Source organism: Pinus tabuliformis, chromosome 1_2, assembly GCF_031772625.1.
Source record: "Pinus tabuliformis cultivar Carrire ecotype Pingquan chromosome 1_2, CPIR1, whole genome shotgun sequence".
Classification (NCBI taxonomy): Eukaryota; Viridiplantae; Streptophyta; class Pinopsida; order Pinales; family Pinaceae; genus Pinus; species Pinus tabuliformis.
In genome coordinates, this window is record NC_142298.1 from 1,204,462,064 (window position 1) to 1,204,483,761 (window position 21,698).

The following is a 21,698-nucleotide window of genomic DNA, read 5'->3' on the forward strand; positions in this document are numbered from 1 at the left end:
TTATACCAATAAAAACATAACCAAATGGTGGTTTTTTAGCCGAAAAGAATTTAGCCGAAAAGAATTTGCCTTTACAGATTAAAGCAAATAACAAGTACAACGTAATATGGAAGGAATATATTATTTTAATTTAAAATAGAAAAAAAAAATTGACTTTCAAGATTAAAGTAAAGAACATAGGACAACACAATATTGAGGGAATATATTATTGTCAGTGTTCTCCCTTATGACTGTAATATTGAATGAATATAATAGTGTTAGTGTTGTTTTTTGTGTCATTGGATTGAAAAAAAATATATATATTATAACGTTTATCACCTATTGTTATTTGCGTTAGATCAGTGCCAAGTGGACTTTGAGCAAGTTTAAGGAATGGCAGAGATCAATATGATGCGGGTACTGTTCCTTCCCGGTTTACTACATTTGGGTCCCCCAGATTCATCTGGTAATGTGGGGGTTGTTCAGACCCGGTTTACTGCACTTACGTACCCCAGATTCTTTCAGGTGATGTGGTGGGTGTTGTTTCATGCCTGATTCACTGCATTTGGGTACCCACAGATTCTTGCCGTACGTGAGTCGGTATATGTACCCTGGCACAAAGTGGCAGGCAATTCATTGTTCTAAGGTTCCAAGAAGGGTTCCTGCTTGTGTAGCATTGATTGAAGAAGGGGTTTATACAATTGATTGAAGCAGGGGGTTTTGATACACGGGGAGGTTGTTTTAGTGTTTAAGGGGATTGTTTTGTTTTAGGGAGAAAATATTGGTGTCTGTGAGTAGTTTTGGGGCACAATTGAAGGATGTTTTGTATACTTGGTGTCCTGGTACTGGAGTAGAATGATATTGGGGAAGGTTTTCTGTCATTTTTCTGATTGTCAGTGTTGATCAGACACAAGCCTGAGAAACTATGGAATGATTTAAGGCCTTGCCAACCAGAAGTTTGGAAAATACCAGTTTGAATTGAGGGAGTAGTCAGGAGCTTTGAGGATTTTTTATCCTGGTTTTGCAGCAAATTTTGTCTTTATAAAACACTCATTTCAGGTTTATCTTAGGATCAGTATATGCTCACTACGTCCAGGGAGGTTTAGACCAGGTTCGTAGTGTGAGGTTTTCTTTATTGCAGTATATCCGTCACCAGTTCCAAGGACTACTACACTTTTTGTGGAAGAGTGTACCCGAAGTTGTAAGGGATTGTGCATGTGAATGGTGTACAAGGAATTTTTGGGTTTGAACGTCATTTTATTTTTCAATTGAAGAGAGTGTGCTAAGCAAGTTCAAGAACAAGGATTGAGGGGTGACTCCTCAGTAGCATCAAGGAAAAGAGGAGAGAAAAGATGATGCTTCATCTGATGCCTGATTACCCATCCGATTCATCACCCACCAGAGTCTGGCCCGAAGACAAGCACAGGTTCTGCAATGCTCCTGGGATCTCAATAGGTTTCAATCCAAAGGGGTCCTCAGATTCAGAGGGGGCCAAAAGCCCAATTTCTCCATTGGATTTGAAGACATTTTCTGGAGTTGGGATCACTTATTGGCCTGAAAACAGCTTTGATTGCCAGTTGAGTTCTCCCAAGCAGCAAAGCGAGACAATACCGATTTGTTCTCCCCATGGATTTACAGAATCCACCCATCAAACAGGAATGGAGCATTCAGAGAGCTATACTTGTGTTATATCCCGTGATTCAAATTCGAGCACAAACAACATGCATACTCATTGTGGTATAGAGTGTGAAATTGTGCAATACCCTGTTCAAAAGCAAGATGAACATGAAATATGGGATGTGGCATCGCCAGCTCGGAGCTATTCAAATGTTCCAGCGTTTCCCGTTGCCCATTTTCTCAGGGCTTGCTATCTTTGCAAACGGCAATTAAACCATGGAAAGGACATCTACATGTACAGGTCTGTTATAATGATCACACGATTGCTTTAAACCTCTGAGAATCGATTGAATTGATTAAAATTTCCCATTCTTAAGAGTTAGTCTCATTCTCTGTTTGCTGATTATTGCAGGGGTGACATGGCATTCTGCAGCGAGGAATGCCGCTACCAACAGATTTTGATGGATGATGAAATGCCTTTAACGACAGATTTTGATGGTTGAATGAATGGAGGCATTTGCTGCTTCTCCATCTTCATCGAGTGCTGCTTCATAAGATCAGAGGCATGAGAATTGTCCATCATCAGAGCGGCAAAAAGAGGCGTTTCAATGTATGTATTTTTTCATCAGAGTAGCTGTAGAAAAATACACTGCTACAGATGATATACAAATGTATCTCTGTTTTATTCAGAGGAAAAGGGATTGAATGGTGTAGGCTTTTCCGAGGCATGAAGAGAGTTTTTGATCCAATTTTCAAGTGTCAAATGCAAGAATAAGCTAATTGAATTTTTATTTCCAATCCTTCAGATTATTCCCCTGGTAGGAGAACCATTTTAAACAGATTCTTATTTTTATCTCCAAGAATCTGTTTAAAATCGATACTTCATCTGAATTTAATGAAGTTCTTTTCCCTTCGAGTGAATGCTATTTCTATGGATCTTTATCCTGTCATTGTTACTTCACACAGTAACTATTATAACTGCAAATGCTTAGTATATTTCACTGAAACTTCATCCAGATTGTCTGCAAAGGACTTCTATGTGGTTTTCAACTTTTATATACAAATTCTGTCAATCTGCAATCAGAGTTATGCATTACACTGAAATTGTATGTATTACACTGAAATTGTATGTCAGATAAGAAGCTGCTTCCTTTCCGCTCTCAATAACAAATTCTTGCTAACATTGATAAAGATGATGTCAAAGCAATTTTGATATATTGGGAATCATATTCATTTTTCACATTGTATCCATCTGCCGACTGCACAGGGAGTACAATCTGGAGCTTTGTGCTTTGCTTGGTTAAGGTGTGGTGTTCCCTTTGTATGTCAGTGAAGAGCAGAATCTACGGGATTGGTGGTTGTCATCAATATTGTGTAAAAAAAAAAATTTGGGGTTAATTGCACTAGTTTATCCTGATGACATTATTAGCGATGACATTCAGGGATATGAAGAAACATTTCCTATAAAAATTTCATGACCTATAAATAATCTTAAAAGAACAGACCTCTTTATATATCTATCAATTATTTTGTCGAGACTTACATCATATAACGTGGATGCTCTGTCAAATAACTGATATGTCAAACTTTCAATCATTACAAATAAACTGTTTTTTACTATTACCCTTTATAATGGGCTTTCAACACTGAAATATAGCTTAGTCTAACTATTGGTCAGTCATAGTAAGGCTGGAAGAATAGGTGCCTTGTTGGAGTTTGCATTCCAGTTCCAGTACTGGTGTTCAGCGGATGTCTTTGTCCTATGATGAAATATAAATAAATTTCTGATATATGTGACTTGTGAACTATTACATATATTTTAGGTATGTTGCGAGTTTGCTAATTTTCGATCAAAATTTTTTCATTCAAAAAAACATTACACCTAGTTTTTAATTTTTCTGGGACATATTTTTCTATTAATTTTGTTTGAAATTGATAGAAATTATTTAAAATAAAAAATTTGATAAAATAATTTACACAATCCAATCTAAATACTCTAGAAATTTTTCAAAACTTTAAATCTATTTATAAATTTAAAAACACATTCTAAATAATAAAAATTCATAATCTTAATTAAAAAAAAAATTATCCACAACTTTCCAAAAAAATAATAAACATAATAATGAAATTGCCCACACTACTAAAACTAAACTCAATTTACTCTTGCCCACACTACTAAAACTAAACTCAATTTACTACCATGTAAGTTTCACCCTTTAAGGGCTCGCTGAACCATAGTTGCCTCCCCTATTTTCGTGCCTCCCCAAGTTCTCCTTTTCGCTGAGGCTTCTCCTTGCAGGTGCGGCCATGGACGTTGGTGTGTAGGCCTTGTTGCGGTGCGGGGTTTTGTTGCGTTTGGGATTTCGTCATTCGTTGCTCCACGCTACTGTGCGGGGTTTCGTCTGCGCAGGGTATTTTCTGCCGATAGTTCCTTGTTTGTCGTGGTCTCTAGTTTTCGCACTGCGTCTGTGGTCGCCGTTTTTTCTTGCAGATTGCCATGGATTGCTGTGGGCTTTCCAGCTCTGTTAGAAGTTGCATAGTCTTGGGTTTTTGCTTTGTATTTTTATGCCCCTTGGGGTTTTTGTCCCGTGGGACTGGTGCCATTTCGGGGTTTTGTCTCGTTTGCTAATGTTTTGGCTGGCCTTTCGTGGGGTTTCGTGGCCTTTTTGTAGGATTTGTTGATATTTCCCTCCGCGGTTTTCATTGGCGGGTTTGCAAGTCTATATCTTTGTTTTCAAAATTCTCTAGCCTAAGCTTTTTAGTCTCTAGGGTTTCAGTTTGAATCATTGGTTAACCTGCATCCTATATCTTTGTTTTTACAGGCTTAGAGTTTTCTGCTATTATTAAAGTATTAAAGTTTTAATTTGAATGTAATATGTATATATGTTGTATAAAAAATCTCACCTTTCCTAAATTATGAATAAGCTAATTCTAAATCTCTAAAATTTGGTGTTTAGAATCTATTTACAGTAATCCCACCCATATTCTGCAATCATACCATGATTACGACTGGAATACCACTTTGACATACGCGTAAAGCGAGAATGGTGTGATCAAGGACCACTCAAATTCTTTTTAATTTTTCATCAAAGCTGCTTTACAAAGAATCGTATCATTATATTTTCTACCCAAACTCTTGTAACAGCGTTATAGAAAGTTTTTAAACACAGTTTCTTTGTTAACATGTAGTGTAAGAAAACATTAAATTGGACAGTTGGTGTCTATGAGGTTAAGAATTATAATTCAAAGTATAATAAATGTGCTGTATAAAGTTATATTATTAACTATTTTTTAACAAAAATAAAATGAAACAATAATAACAACGAAAATAAAAGAAATTAAGAAAATAAAAGAAATTAAGAATTATAATAATAGTAAAAATAAATGCTTTAAACTATTATATAAAATTATATTATTAAATATTTTAAATGGAAATAAAGAAAATTGAATAAAATAATGATAATAATTAAAAAAAAATAGTATAATTTTTTTTGGTAAAATTTAAATATAAACCAAAAATCTTAAAAATTTATTAATAAATTTAAAAGTATGACTTTAATATTTAATTTTTAACATGGACATCACTCTTTTGTACAATTGATGTATTGTGGAAGGGTTAAATTGAAATACCAAAGTAGGGGAGGGGTCATTCTCGGTTCTAATGAAAAAGTAGTTTCCTAATTTGTGTGGGGGTTTTGGAAGAACAACAAATAACCAAGTGGAGTACTTAGTCCTTTGGAAAGGATTGGAACTTGCCAATGAGCAAAAAATCTTCAGGATCACTGTTTTTGGTGACTCTATGTTAGCCAATTGCTAGTTCACCAAAGCGAAAAAGGCTAATTTCTCTAACTCCTCGCCTTTAAACCAAAGAATCCAGGCTTTAATATCTCAATATGAGCAGGTAGGATTTTACCATATTTACAGACATTTAAATATGGTGGTAGACGAGCTTGCTAAAGAAGGAGCAACTATGAACCAAGGTATCATCAAGTTAAACCATAGGTTGGGTCTTTCTCCAATCCCATAAATGATAGGATTAATATATTAGAACATGATTGAAGGAGAGAGGCCCCTTTTCTTCTCTCTCCATCCTTAGGATTTAGTGGGCTTCTCAAGGGGTACTCATTTCTATCCCTCAGTGGACCACTAGGCCCATCTAAATTACATGTTCCAGTTGATTCTCCCTCTTTTCCAACCTCAACCCTGCATGGACGTTTTCGGTGGCACACTATGACGTATAGGTGGCATCATCCTTTGGTCTCACTCCCTTCAAGAGGTCTTGTCTATTTATTATGTCCTAGCTATGAGTTATTTTAGAATGTCGTGGTTGCGACACTCTTTGCACTGAGATTGATTATGGATTTAATTCTTATGATGCCCTGCGATGGGTTCTCGACATCGTCTCTCTGTCCTGGCAAATTTTTTTGTAAAGATGTTAATTCATTCAAAATTCAGACTGGCTCATGCTAGGGCCCTATGCTCATTTATTTATCGAACTCCAAAGCCTTCCTACCTCCACACTCACCCCCTAGTTTCTAAAGTTAATTGTGTGAATTCTTTTGTTTCAATTAGTTGGGATTCGACCCATTTACCCATACAGTTCTCACCTTTATTTATTTATGTTGGGGGTGTGAATTCCTTTTAATTAGGATTTTATGATTCAAACCCTCTACTCAGGATGGCCAAGAACTCTAATCTTCAGGGAACCCTTAATGCTTCAAAAATGATTGATAAGCTCTTGGATTCAACTCAAGATTTGGTTACTTCAATTACTAATCTTGAATATATGATTGAGAAACAGAGGTGCTCTTTCCAGCTCTTCGTGGAAGCTAAGTTATTATCTCATCACACCGATGTGGAGGACTCTTTGGACAAGCTAAGCGAGGAAGATCATCAATTTAGTGTCTATGTGGTAGTGTTGGAAGTCTCGGCTTGTGGTAGTGTTGGAAGTCTCGCCCTCTCATGCTGAGAAAATGACATCCAATGGTGCCAATTATGGTGTTCGTATGAAAAGGAGGAGATCTTGTCATGCTAGTGGTTCAAAAGCGAATATCCGTGGTTTGTGGTGAATGTTATACTTCGTTTCTTAAAGTATTTTTGGCTTGTTTTATCTAGACTATGTCTTTCCTAGCTTTTCAATGTTAGACTGTAAAATTTGCTTTCTACTTGGATCCTTCAAAAAGTTAATCAGCCTAGGAAGCAGTAAATAGTTTGTTTACTCTGTTGAAAATTTCCTTTTTATATCATAAAATCTATATAAAAATTCTGCGCCCATATCTAATTTTTATTAATACAATAATCCTTACTTGTTTCATTAAAAAGAAATATCTAACAAAATCCTCCATACAATTATGAAAAATTTGTGAAAAAATTAAATTGAAATAACAAAGTCATTTGTCACACAAAACAATAAACATTAAATATATACAATAAAATTTTAAAAAAATATTTCTTTTAGGTTCTAAATTAAATATTATATATTTTAAAATTAAGATTACATTGTTTTCTTGGATCTCCAAAATATTCGTTAATTTAAATTTTATTTAATAAACATATTAACTTGATTTAATTTCAAATCAATATATAAATATCTTGACTAACAAAGAAACAATTATCTCTACTATAGGTAAAAGCTAAGCTCAAAAACAAATCATATAAAACAGTTCGATTTCTTTTTCATCATATATCTTGATTAACAAGAAACAATTATCTCTACTATTGGTAAAGGCTAAGCTCCAAAAACAAATCATATAAAAGAGTTCGATTTCTTTTTCATTATATAACTTAATTAACAAAAAACAATTATCTCTACTATTGGCAAATGTTAAGCTCCAAACACATTTCATATAAAAGACTTCGATTTCTTTTTCATTATATATCAGAAATTCATTAAAAATAACCCTTGTTATTAAAAATTTGAAAACAAAAAACACTTAAAATGAATTTGTTTTTAATATTTAACGTTTTCATATATTTTGTATTTTATTTTTTAATAATAAATTAATATGTTACCTTTTATTTCATCAACTTTTTTAAATCATTAAAAAATGTTACAATTATTTCATTTAAAATTTATTATTATTATTTCATGATTTCTGTATTAAGGTTTTGTGATCCACAATGAATTAAGAAAAGTTTTTTGGTAGAAATCACATAAAAAAAAATTTGGCTGACATGTTGTTCATCATCGGGACCAGATGTTTTGTAACCAAATTTTTTAATCATATTAATTGGAAATTTAAATTTGATTATTATAATTATAGTTTGTAATGGAAATTAGTTTGTACATTTGTATTTTACGGGAAATTAAAATTATTAAATCATTTGTTTGTTTGATTATTTGTATTGAAGCATTAAGTAATATGGTTTTGGTCATCAAATTTTCATGCAATTTATTCTCAACCTTCTTCATTTGGATGTTAGCATTATTGGGTGAAAACCAATCTTGAATTTTAAATTTTGATGTTGTTTAGCACTTAATTTGATGGCACCTATTACTAATTAGTGACATCCAAACCAATGGCACACTTAGTAGATAGTTCAATGCAACTAACTCAATCGAACTCCGAGAAGAGGAAGAGATCAACACTTTGGGCTACATACAACCCCTACAACATGCACAACCTACATACATCATTAGACTTCTTGCAATCAAGTTGTATGGACTTGTACCTTTTGAATGATTTCGCACACTTCTTCATCATTCTTCCATTCATCCCTTGCTTTGATTATCCAACCTAGTTGGATAATAGAAATTGCACAAAGTAATGCTTCCACATTCTTCTTGAGAGTGCATCTGCAACAACATTTTTCTTCCCCTTTTTGTAGATGATTTCAAAGTCATAACCCAACATTTTTGTCACCCATTTTTGCTGCTCTTCTAAATATAATCTTTGTTCTAAAAAGTATTTAAGACTATCATGATCCGTTTGTAACTTGAAGTGTCCTCCCATTAGGTAAGGTCGCCATTTCTTAAGTGCATGTAGTATTGTCAACATTTCCTTCTCATAAATAACTTTCTGTAAATACTTTCCTTTTATTGGATGACTTTCGAAAGAAATGAGTCTTTCTTCTTGCACTAAAACAACGCCATTTCCATTTCTTGAGGCATCACATTCCACAATAAAAGTTTTTGTGGAGTCTAGCATAGCTAAGACCGGTGCTTGGCACATTGCCTCTTTAATATGTTCAAAGGCCTTTGTTGCTTCTGGAGTCCAAGAAAATGCATCTTTCTTTAGTAATGTTGTTAGAGGTGCTGCTATTCTCCCATAATTCTTAACAAACTTGCGATAATACCCTATCAACCCGAGAAATCCTCGCAGATGCTTTATGGATGTGGGGATTTTCCAATCCTTAATGGATTTAACTTTGCTAGGGTCTACCTTAACACCTTCATGAGATACAATATGACCTAGATATTCCAACTCTTGTACTCCAAAGAAACATTTGGAGGTTTTTGCATATAATTGTTTCTCCTCCAATAGTTTGAGAACTCTATCAACATGTTGAACATGATCCTTCCAATACTTGTTGTAGATTAGTATATCATCAAAAAATACTAACAAAAATTTTCTAAGGGTGGGTTTGAAAATGGAATTCATCAAACCTTGAAATGTAGAAGGTGCATTGGTAAGGCCAAAAGCCATGATCAAAAATTCATAATGACCCTCATGAGTTCTAAATGTTGTTTTTGGAATGTCTTCAGACTTCATTCTGATTTGATGATATCCTGAACAAAGATCCAACTTGGTGAAGTAAATTGCTCAATGTAATTCATCCAATAATTCATCAATGACAGGAATGGGAACTTTATCTTTAATAGTGAGATTGTTGAGCTCCCTCTAATCCGGACACATGTGCCATGATCCATCCTTCTTGTGCACCAATACTGCTGGAGAAGAGAAAGAACTTTGACTAGGCTAAATTATGCCAGCCTCTAGCATTTCTGCAACCATATGTTCCATTTTACTCTTTTGGGCATATGGATATCTATAAGGCATGATGTTTGGAGGAACGCTTCCTGGAATCAAATGAATAAAATGATCATGATCATGAATAGGTCGGAGGCCTTTGGGAGTCTCAAATACCTTGGAATGATTGTCCAAATTTTTTTAGAGATCTAAAGAAATAGATGATTTCGATGTGGGAACCTCTACTGAACATAATTGTTGTATTGCGCTCCATTTTTATTTCTTTAGAATATTTTCCATGCTTCTAGAGCTAATTATATTTCCCGGTTTCCCTGTGATACCCCTTAGTTCAACTTCCTTTCCTTCACAAAATAATTTCAAGAAACGTTCTTGAAAATTAAAAGCTATCGTACCCAAAGATTGTAGCCATTGGACTTCTAGTACAACATCAACACCACCCATTGGAATAGAAAGCATTGAATTGTTCAATACATAATCTCCCATGGATAGCTTGATATTATGGCACTTTCGAGAGAAATTTATGGTTCCTCCATTTGCAACCATTACTTGACACTCTCGTGTTGACTATAGGAAGAAATTCAATTCCTTAGCTATCATACAATGAACAAAATTATGGGTACTACCCGAATCTATCAACATTATTACCTTTTTCTTCTTGATATGTCCTTCTATATTGAGAGTTTGAGGAGTGGTAATTCTTGCCAATGCATTACAAGATATGGTCAGATTCATTTTTTCTTTCTCTAGGGTTGGTTCTTGGTGTATATCCTCTTCTTTTGACGTTTCTTGTTCCTTTTCTTCCTCCTCTTCAAAATCTATGTAAAATGATTTCTTCTCAACACACTTATGAGCTTTAGTGTATTTGTTATAATAAATGTAGCAAAACCCTTTTTCTCTTTATTGACAGTGTTGGACCCACCAACATGTTAGGGGATCTCCCCAGTAAGAAGTCCTAACTAGACCTCAGACCGTTTCGTGTAGGAGTCCCAGCAGTGGGTTGTACCATATCGCCTTGACCGCGGTTTCACGTAGAGGCAAGCAATATGTCCTTGTTTGTAGTAAGGGTGTGACAAGCGCATCAAGAGAAGGAAGGTGTATGAAGGGTTCTAACACATGGAAAGTGGAATAAGTGCACCCCTTGGAAACTTGTGGAAACATGTGGCTTCGAAGGGAACGCGTGAGCAAAGATACATCACAAGATGGAAGTGAGGTGAACCAACGATCCAAAGTGATGGTTAAACCAATAACACGTCTCAATAAGATTCATACATACATATATAGAAAAGTCCATACCTACATGCATAAGCAAGCAGATACATATATCATTAGAGTAACCAAGATAACTGAAATACAATAACAACATATGCATGAAACGTGATGGCTCTGTTATATTAAGAAGTGAAAGTTCCAATCATACATAAAACCATGTCCAACTACTGATCCTGATAACAGAACATTACAGTCAGTGTCGCCTACTCCTCCAAAGAGATGTATTAGTTCTGCAATGTGGAGAAGTCAAGGATCCTTACAATACACTCCATGCTTTCTCTAATATACTCATATAGGAAGCTTGGCTCCCAAAATCCTGTATAATGAGTTATGAGGTTCTATAAATAGAAAACGGTGGGGTGACCCTTGAAATTCCCCTTTGTGACTCTTCACCTACCCTCATGACTCTTCAACTACTACATGACTATTACATTCGACTATCGACACTTTGTCTTTCACTTTTGCAAGATGTTACATTACAATCTACATTGTACCCATGTGAGATAAAATAGGATTGAGAAATCCATACAACACATCACTAAGACTCAGACAATAATGGGAAGACCAACTCTTCGACATCCTCGCGATGATCGACAGTGGCAAATTGATGCCAAGCTTGGTAGTCCGTGATGGTGTCTGTGTACTCTGGGGTGACATATTTTTGGAAACGCACTCTTACCTTCGTTGCATCCGGGTACAGTGATTTGGCTCCTCTGTCCAACTCGTCTGAAAAAATGTGCATCATAGTCTTGAGTGCAGCCAGACCAGAAACATACCGATGCATGGTGTATGCGCTGATCTCCAAGTCTATGATGGTGGCTATGCGCATCAACTCATCAAAGTACATGTCCAACTCTAGTCGGACTTGATTCTTTTTCTTCGCCTCGGTGAGTGTCCCAATGGACGGGATCGCATGCTTGCACACAACAACATCCATGCTTCTGAACACTTGTGCATGTGAAGCTCGCAAACTGGTGATGAGCTGCAGGATTTCCTCATAGTTTCGGATCTGACTCCAGATGCGTGCCTTCAACTCTACTGCCTTGGGCTTCATCAACTTGTGCAAGTGCAATGGGGCTCCTTTGTATCTCATTTTCCATGTTTTCATGTGGTCGACAACAGTGTGAAAATTTGACAAGATATGTGCTCTCCTAAAATAGTGTTGTTGCCAACCGTTGAGATAGACAACTGAATTATGCACGATGAAAATTCTGGAATACAACATCTGCATGACTGTCTCGAGAGACGATACTTCACTCAATAGTTCTCTCTTCAATTCTACTCAGGTGGATGTTGTAACCTGTTCTCCTCCCTGCTTGGCCGCCTGTAACTCCTTAGCCGTTTGCTCGTTCTTTGCTATCAAGAATCGAACACTCAAGCTAGTGGCTTCGGTATATGCTCTAGTAGCATCGACCAATGTTGTTGGATTATTGTGCACATCGAATGCGATCATTCATTCTCTAGAATGTGCAGGAGATACATGGAAATACGGGGTAGTCACTCTGCGCGACTGCACAACTCTGTGTTGCGCCTCGTCAAACGATATGTTGTGCATCTCTGCTTCCAGATTGTCTTCAAGGATCTCAGTGTCTCCTTGATCTCTTAAGACTTGCTCCGCTTCCAGATCTGGTGAAGTCGGTGGGTTGGACTTTTGGTTATGAGGCATGAGGTCAATATCCTATTCTGACTCTGGATGAACCATCTCCGTGTCCATTTTCTCTAGCATCTGTTCAATCTCTTGAGCGAATTCATTCTCCTACGACTGCTCACCCTATCTTCTTTGTGCCAGCTACTCAGACGAGTCTACAACCTGTATGGGCGCAGTTTCATCAATTTGTGCATGTTGCATCTCCTTCTACATCTGTCCCTACTACGCTTCCCTCTCTCTTCTATGTAGTTCTTGTTCCTCCGAGAGTTATAGCTTCAACTCTTGCAACTCCTTTTTGTTTCCTCCATCCTATGTTTCTCTCTTTTCCTTTGCGTGTTCCTCCTGTCATGTTGTCACCTCTTACCGTCAATCTCAAAAGCTACTTCAACAGAAGTGGATCTGCTTTGAGCTTGCAACTTTTCTCTACCTTGGTGCAATCAACAACCTTTATCTTACCTTTGTCATGCACAGGTACGTTACCCTCTGTTACTGCTGATGATGGTGCTCTCTGAGATGTTGCTTCTCCCTACTTTGCCAACTATTCCACAACTATGCTGACTGGTTCATTGAGCTTGGAGAAATGATAACAGTATCTCCATGGGTCTTCCTCAGGCCAATGACACACCTCATGGATCCAAGGAAACCACACTCTAGCAAAGTGTTCCTTCACCAAGCAATGCAAGTCATACAGATTGAAACTTTTGGTGTCAAAGGTGAATCTCTTGAAATCATATGTTTCGGCCTCAGCATGCTTGATATTTCGTATTTTGTACAACTCGGGCCGCAAAGGAAGAGTGGGCCAAGGTGCCTTTTTCTTCCTAGGCAATCTAGCTGACAACCCTGTCGAGATGTGATATGACACCTCTTACATGACTTGCTTGTCCATGGAAAACTTCGGTAAAACATGTGGAGGCTTCTCCGTGTTGTATATCCGTATGAAGGTGCAAAGGGGTGAGGCATACCAATCTACTATGTCGATCAATGTCTCCATCATTGCCTGCGACATGCAAGGTGGATCCTACTCAAATATCATTTTGTACACTGGGGTGACAAAGTGGTCTGACATCTATGTGAAAACTCCGCAGAGGTTGCATTGGGAAAACAACCTATAGTAAGTGTGCATAGAGGTTTCTGAACGTGTCTATACCCATCTCAAGCCAGGGAACGGCTGACGGGCACAAATTGCATCAAGAATGTATGCAGAGATGTAAATATCTTCTTGCTGACCTTTGGGCAGTCGTCAGGATTTTGTTACATGTTCCTTCAACCTGAGAGCCAGCATGTTGGACCAGTTGCACGGTCTGCCCTCGTTGGCTAGTTGGTCCAATGCGATCACCCAACTCTACAGGAAGGTCTCTATGCTCTCTTGGTCGTATAAGCAACATGCAAAGATGACCAAGTACTTATATGATTTTTGCAGTATCTTCATCTTGTAAACTTGGTTGGGTGTCGTCCTGAACTTGGCTAGCTCTTTCACCCAACTCTTCAATATGTCTCTGGAGTTTGCATTTGAGTCTGCTGAAGGGTGTCTCCATCGTGATCACCGGCTGTGGCAAGTGGTATATTTGCTGAAAGTCCTCCACCCTGAAGGTAGCAAGCTCTGTCCCGCTGATAATTCTTAACACCATCATCTCATGATCAGTGTTCGAGACGATCTAGTGGATCATGTCCGCGCATGGAAATGCAGGATACCTGCATGAAATCCAGTACAAGCTAGACTTTTGGATGTTCACATAGACCCTATGGTCTTCCATATTTTACTCAAATGTGCATGAGAATGTGTCATTGATTTCCTGCCATTTCAACTAGATGTATTTGTCTACGAAAAACTTAGTGTCTTTGTAAATCGGCAAGCTCATAGACACTTTCTCAACTGCATCTCCAGTTGCACTTCTGACGGTGTCCTTTGACCATGCTCTATTGGAGGCCATTGAACCTGAATTGCTGAGAAATTGATGAACGCCTGCGATACCTAGAGACATAATGACATTCATGGAAAGAAATCTGTCAGTTGAAAACCAAAACAAATTTGAGGACTTACATGCAACATACCTAGGTGACTCACAGTAAATATTGCGCAATTTTCACTCGGAGGCTGGGAGACTGACTGCCAAAACTGCGCAAGGCACAGTCTAGACTATCAGGAGGTTGGATTTCTACTGAAACTACACAATGCGTAGTCCATCCTGGCCTGCTGAGGACTGAGATTCTGCAATGCGCTATTTCAATTAGCAAGGCATGCAAGCCCAGGGATTGCATTGCGTAATTTTCTGGGCCAATAGGGCACTGCCTCCCAGAATTGCACAAAGCATGTCTGGAGGTCAGTGTTGGCAAGTTTTGTGCATTTTCTGGGAGGAAGGAAGTTCCTTCATTCTCAAAAATGTGAAATGTTGTCCGGGCAAGGCAAGGCCCGGGCCAAGGCAACTTAGACCCGCCAACAGGTAACTGGAAACATGAGAAGGTTCAAATGCATCACGAGACTAAGTGTAAGCAAGAGTGAATGATCATGCATGAAAACAGTGAATGAAAGATTCAGAATATGGGAAAGCATGCATGTTTGTGAAGCGAGTCTCCACAACGATGACTGTTAGTGCAAAAGCAATGCCATGCATGCGATAACAATGAGATGCAAATAAAAACTGTAACAATGCTTGTACAAGCTAACATACATCAAAACGACGACAAGTGTTCATTGAAACAAAGCAGATAACACTCACACAAGTTGAAATACAAAAAGCGACAGAAAAGCAGCAAAAGACATGTAAAGCAAACTTACCCAGAAAAAAGCTAAGTTGAACGTGCTGATGAATCCTAGATGCGATATGAGGAATGAGCTCTGCAATGTTGAATAAATAATTTTGAGGCTTATGATGTGGATGCCACAAATCTAGGAAAAAGTGACACTTAGAAGGAAATTTCTAAAACGATCTTTGCATGTAACCTCCCACTGCTAAAAATAGATCCCTAAAATCTAGGGATGCTTTTTGCATGTTGTTTTTTCCTTTTCAGGAAAAGTGGCCCATGCATGCAAATCAGGATTGCTCAGTCTCAGAGGAAACTGGTCAACCTGAAGGCACATGCAACAGTCTGCAAGCCTGGGGATGAAATTTAGGCAGTTTCTGGGCTGAGCAAGGCTCGATGTCCCTCAGGAATTACACAATTTCTAGGGTCAGCAGGTCACTGCCTCAGAGAATTGCACAATTTCTGGGTTGAAGCCCAGTGTCAGGCTAGATTGTGCAATTTTCTAAGGGAGGGTTTCTTGACTAGATTGTGCAATTTCTGGAGGGAAGGTTGGTTCCCCTCTAGAATTGTGCAATTTTCAAGGGGAGCATCTTAGCCAGAAAATTGTCTAAGTCTGGAATGACAGCCTGCGAGTGGGGAACAAACACATTGACATGCACAAGAAGACAGGCCACTGAAACTTAGTTGAATCCTATGTACTTGACAGTGCAAGACATGCTACTAAGGATGGTTGGTAGGGAGGATCCAAAACGAAGCTAAGGAAAAATTTTGGAGGGTGGTTGTAGCCTACTACAACACTCTTTTTTCTTCCAATTGTTGAGGTATCGACCTTGTAGGTTGTGGAAGGCTGGGAGCAGCAACACTTCCATCTTTATAGTTGTGAGTGGTAGGCTTCCTTGTTGCCATAATTTTCTTTCAACTTTTCTTGCCCACCTGAATGCGTTCTCCAATGAATCCGATTCCCAAAGACGAACCTCATGTTGGATGTTATTCTTTAAAGTCCCTATGAAAACATCAATATTATGCTACTCTGGAATATATTTTACCCTTATATTCAATTTTTGGAAGTCCTCATTGTGCTCTGCTGTTGTACCCTTTTGTTTGAGATTTATCAATTGGCTAAAGAATGTGTTGATTTTTGTATCGTCATAATGTGCTATCATTTCCTCCATAAAAAATGACCAAGTGAGAATTTGTTTACAAGAGAAAATCCATTGATACCATACAAAGTGATTGGGTGCCAAATATAAAGTTGCAATGCGTACCTTTTGTGTGTTTTTCACATTATGCCAAGATTGAAATATTGCTCCATCTATAGTATCCATGTTAAGAGATCCTTGCCATCAAAATTCCTCCTATCGATATTTGGAACATGGTGGATCTTCAATCCAATGTTAGATTATATGAAATCATGATTAAATTGTTATTTTTTTCTCATCATGATTTTCCTCTACTACCTTTTCACCATTATGAAGCATTTGTTGTAGCAAGTTTGCCAAACCTCCTTTCAAACCCTCCATGTATTTCTTCAAATATTCAATGTTTACTTCAAAACCATCCATATTAGCTTCCACGCCATTCATATTATCTTCCACACCATTCATCTTAGCTTTCATGCCTTTCTTTGAACCATCCAACTTAGCTTTTGTTACTTTTTGTGAGAGTGAAATTTGATGCACTTGGTCTTGTAATTTTAATATATCATGTTGCATTTCTTCCTCTTCTTCATGAGTCATGCTAGATATTTTAGGTTGCTTACAAGGTGTTTCCATTTTATTTCTTTGGGAAATTAATTAATGATAATTATACTTCACTGTGCCCTCTGAATCACTTTAAACTAATTTTTCAAACCAAACTTATGCAAATTTTTAAAAATACTACACACATTTTTTCGCTTTGTCGGATCTCGATATTGAATCCGTTGTATCTCTATAATTTCATATCTCCTATCCCTCTTCGTCTTCTTTCCAAACCCACAAGTCTGATAAATATTGGATTCTCGAAGAAAGAGTTATGTCAAATTGCCCACGATGACCAACTTATAGAATGGTTCAGTAGAGTGAACTGGTAGGAAGTGCCAAATGTCACTGTTTCTAAGTTTGGACCTGGAAATGATATACAGAAAACTACATTCTGTTTGCTTTCTGAAAATATTTTCGAAATTTCAATCCAATGCTTAGAGCGAACGTTATGACAATTTTCCCAAGGTCACCTGTTTGAGATGTAATTCAGGAGCCTGGAAAAAAACTAACTTCCTTATCTCTGAAAACGTTGCAAGACAGAATCTTAACTTCGGACCTGAGGTTCATCAATAGTTTGGATCAAATGGGTTTTAATTTCGGCTCCTGAAACATTGTAGAAAAATAGTTATAATGAAAGTTCCACGATGACTTGTTTGAAGCAACGAAATCCTAGAATCCAAAGCTCTGATACCAAATGTTATGCAACCAACTCATAAAATAGAAGAAAATAGAGATCAACGACTTCAAAATTAGCCTCTTCAAGGGGGAAACCTCCTTTAAATTACACAAATGAACAATTCTTAGATGATTCAAATGACAAAACCTCCTTTCTATATATAGGAGTCTAAGGGGTCACAATATAATCAGAGCCAACATAACAATAATAATGTAAGAGCACAACAATAACAATAGTGGGCTTCTATGAGGCACAATAATAACAATATGGGGACAACATGGGCACAACAATAAAAATAAGGGGCTACTATGACAATAATAATAAGAGAATACACTAGTATTATAGGGACCTAACAAAAAGTGAGTATAATTATTAAGTTTTGATGCATTTTGTTAGGAAAAATATAAATATTTTGAAAGAAATATACATATTTTGATTAAAATATAAATATTTTGAACCAAATATTACATGTCGATAGAATGAAAAAATAAAAATGTAAGTAAATACCTATGTTGTTGATTTGATGAGGGATAACAAGTGCACTTTTGCACAACTTTCATTGAGAACATCACTGAAAGTTGTCATTATAGATCGTAGCACCTGGCATCCCTTTGGACAATTCCTCACAATGTTTTTGAACAAGTAGAGTACTATGCTTTTGCAAGCTATCTAATGATTTATCTCCAGAAAGTTTCCTTTGTAATTTTCATTGAGTTGTAGCTAACATTGGTTGCAAAGGATTAAGCATTAGAGTTAGGAAATATTGTAATTATGAAAGCACATGTTTTCTTTCCATGTCACTTGATAAAAATAAAAAATAAAAAATCATAGCAGTAGTTATTGATCAATTTGTAATAGAATCTGGAGAATGGGTTGGTGCAAGAATTGACTTAGAGTAGTTGTATATGATGGGTAGTCTCACCATATTTGATATTGAGTTCAAATTTCATGTTGTTTTGGTGGCATGTTATTACCATAGTTGCAATAGAACCAATTGGATATGTCTCAGTTGAAAGAAGAAGGTTTTGTATTGTTGTGTCTGGAACTAGTCTATGATTGTTGCAAACTTGAGGTATTATTTGTATTGAACTTTTTTCATGTAAGACTTTATAATTTTTTGTATCTCCTCTTTCATAGAATCCTTTGTTTCTTACTGCAAATTTTTTAATACATATGCTTTTTCCAGGAAAAAATTTGTCACTCAATTAGTCTATACGATTATTTCTTATATTGATTGCGACTGTTAGTAGACCACTTTTATCAACAAGATCTTCATGCACAAGTTGTGTCTTGACTGGTGAGTTTGGATTTTTGGTTTTCCCTAGCCTATATACAACACGGACACCACCTTCAAAAACATTTGTATGTGCACATAATTGTGTAATTAAGTGAGGAATTGTTTGCACAATTTTCAATATGTGCATTTTCAACAATAAAGATACTTAGTGTTCATAAATTACATTTGACATAGAGCGACAATAGTTGACAAAGTTACAAATTGCTAAGTTGAGCAGGTAATCATACCTATTTGAATTTTTCTCTTTTTTTATTTGTGCATACAACATATGAGAATGAGGGTTATTATTTTCCATGGTATTTTAAAAATATTTAATGACTCGTTGACATTAGATACAAGGAAATAAGTTAAAATTTGACATAATTGTATAAAAATAAATGTCAAAAATGCGAAACAATGTAGTAGAGAAAAATATGTTTGAGATGAAATAATTTGTTCAACTTTTTTTTTGTTGTTGTTGTTGTTGTTAAAGATGCAAAGAACATAGAGGATTAATGTTGATTTGTTTTTATTTCATTTGTACAATTCCATATGGGAAAAATGAAACAGAATTGTCTTTCAAGTGAAATAACATTACTATGCACTGAACATTTTTTTTTGGTTTTTGTGCCCATTGTTAAGTGTGAGAAAATACTAAAAGTACGACACAATTGTACATTACAAATAAATACTTGTAATCTACGTAAGGTGAATAGTAATTTATTTGACAATAAAAAAATAGTCAAAGGTCTTCATTCATGGATGCATCATAGTGAAATGGTTGTCCCAAGGGAAAAAAGGATCTTTGATATACAATATAGCTACAACTCAGTTTAGGATCAAGTTTATCGGGAGGACAAGTTGGTTTGGGTCTTTCTTGTCACATGTAGTGTGACTTTATTTTTTTTCTATCACGTGTTATTCTGTATTTTTTATAAGAGAATTGCTCAATAACTACTAGTGACATACAAAAAAAAAGAAGGAAGCAAAAGGCAAAGGATCAAAATAAAAATAGTGAATTGATGATGGGTCCAGCCCTGAACACCTACAGTTTAATTATTTGGAGGACAAGTGTCCTGGTCTTGGGGCTCGCTCCTTCCCGCCTCTTACCATGCCCTCGAAACCCTAAGCTAGGTCATTTCGCCACTGTTTCACTATGTTGCTTCGTGAGGTGAGGTCTCTGGTTCTTTGACTTTGTTGCTCCGCGAGGTGAGGTTTCTAGTTCTGGTTGCTTTACAGGGGTTTCGTTTCACCGGCCCTAGGCATGAATTCCTGTGAGGGTTTCCACCTGCATGCGTTGACGATTCTTCCTGTTCTGAGCTCGGTTTCGAGGCTCTGGGTCTAGAACCCTTGGTCTCAGTCTCTGGTTTCAATTTTGTTCGGCCCTGGTTATGATTTCGGTTGTGGGATTTTGATATATGTTGTTGTTCTCAAAGTGCTTGCTCCACTATTTGATTATTTGCTTGGCTTTTGTCACAGGTTATGGTTGCAGGGTGGCTCGGCTCTCGACTCTCATTCAGCGTTCTTCCAGAGGTAAGTTCTCTCTCTGTGCTATTCTTTTCTGCCTCGTTTTCTTCTGTCGCTGACTGTTCTTGGTCCTTGTGGGTAGTGAGCACTCTGCGGCCGTGACCTTAGTCCGTGGCTTCTCCCCTGGTTCGCACGAGCTCGGCTCTTTCGGTAAGTTCCTTGGTAACCCTTACCTCTACTTTCAAATCTGTATCTATGGTTTTTTTTTACTGGTTCTAATGGCTTGCTAGTTGGCCATGCAGGTGTGCGACTAGGCTCTGTTTATTGACCTCACGCCTTAACTCCTACGCTTGAACCAGGTAGGGTCGCTCCTTGATAGCCCTATGCTTTTCTGTCCGAGGTGTTAGCTGTTGGTGGTGTTCTATGGGTCTATAGTTAAGGGTTTGGCTTCGGCCTTGGTGTGTCTTGGCCTTACTGTGGCTTCGGCCTCACTATATATTTATGCTTCCGGCTATTTAACTTATGAATTGTAAGGTTATGGTCCTATGGTGACCTCGCAGTTGTTCTTGGCATTGTCAACTCTATTCTCATGGTTTGTTTGTAACTGGCAACTGTATCTTGGACTGTTGATATTCAATTTTGATATATATGTATATACAGTGATTTCTGTTGACAATTAAATAGTATAAAGGAATTTATATGAGTTCTGTTTGGTACTTGTAACTATGCGTTCATTCCTTCGACAGTGATTTATTTGATTTGTCTGCAAGTTCGCGCCTTTGTTTGTCGGAATTTGTCTGCGTACTCTATTTGATCCTGTATTAGCTAATCATTCCCTATCTTTGTTATAAAATAAATCAATGGTCCTGTTAAGTTAGAAAGGAAATATTCAAGCTATGGTATATGGATTTAGATTGTAAAAAAAAACAATTTCTCGCTTGTTTCTATTCAATGCTATGATGGTAAAAAAGATTACAATAATTGTTTCCTTTCTCTGTTTTGTAAAGATCACTGGACAGTTATCAAACTGTTAGTAGTTACATTTGGTTATTCTTTGACAACTGTCCTCTCTTAACTGTAATCTAAAAGTAAATTTTAAAATAAAAAAGATAAAAGAGAACGTAAACAAAAACCAACAGTGGCTGAGACAGCCGTTCCTAGAAATTTAAATGAAAATAAAAACTAACTGAAACATATCTGTTTGCAAAGAAAAACACTCCAGCCATGACCTCCCTGAGCTAGATGCTCCTACATCAGGCTCCTGGGCTAGATGAAAATTCATGGCTCCGGTCCATGAGCTCCTCGATAGAATACCCTGCACATTGTATATGTCCTGCGTCAAGCCATGAAC

General features: G+C 36.9%; 1 protein-coding gene across 1 annotated transcript; it reads left to right on the plus strand.

Annotated features, from left to right (window-relative positions):
* Nucleotides 1-398: 398 nt before the first annotated feature.
* On the plus strand, nucleotides 399-2,538 carry LOC149210576 (FCS-Like Zinc finger 10-like). Its single transcript, XM_089394454.1, has 2 exons — nucleotides 399-1,897; nucleotides 2,009-2,538. The coding sequence occupies exons 1-2, from the start codon at nucleotides 1,332-1,334 to the stop codon at nucleotides 2,097-2,099; spliced, it is 657 nt and encodes a 218-aa protein (XP_089250580.1). The 5' UTR covers nucleotides 399-1,331; the 3' UTR covers nucleotides 2,100-2,538.
* Nucleotides 2,539-21,698: the final 19,160 nt, after the last annotated feature.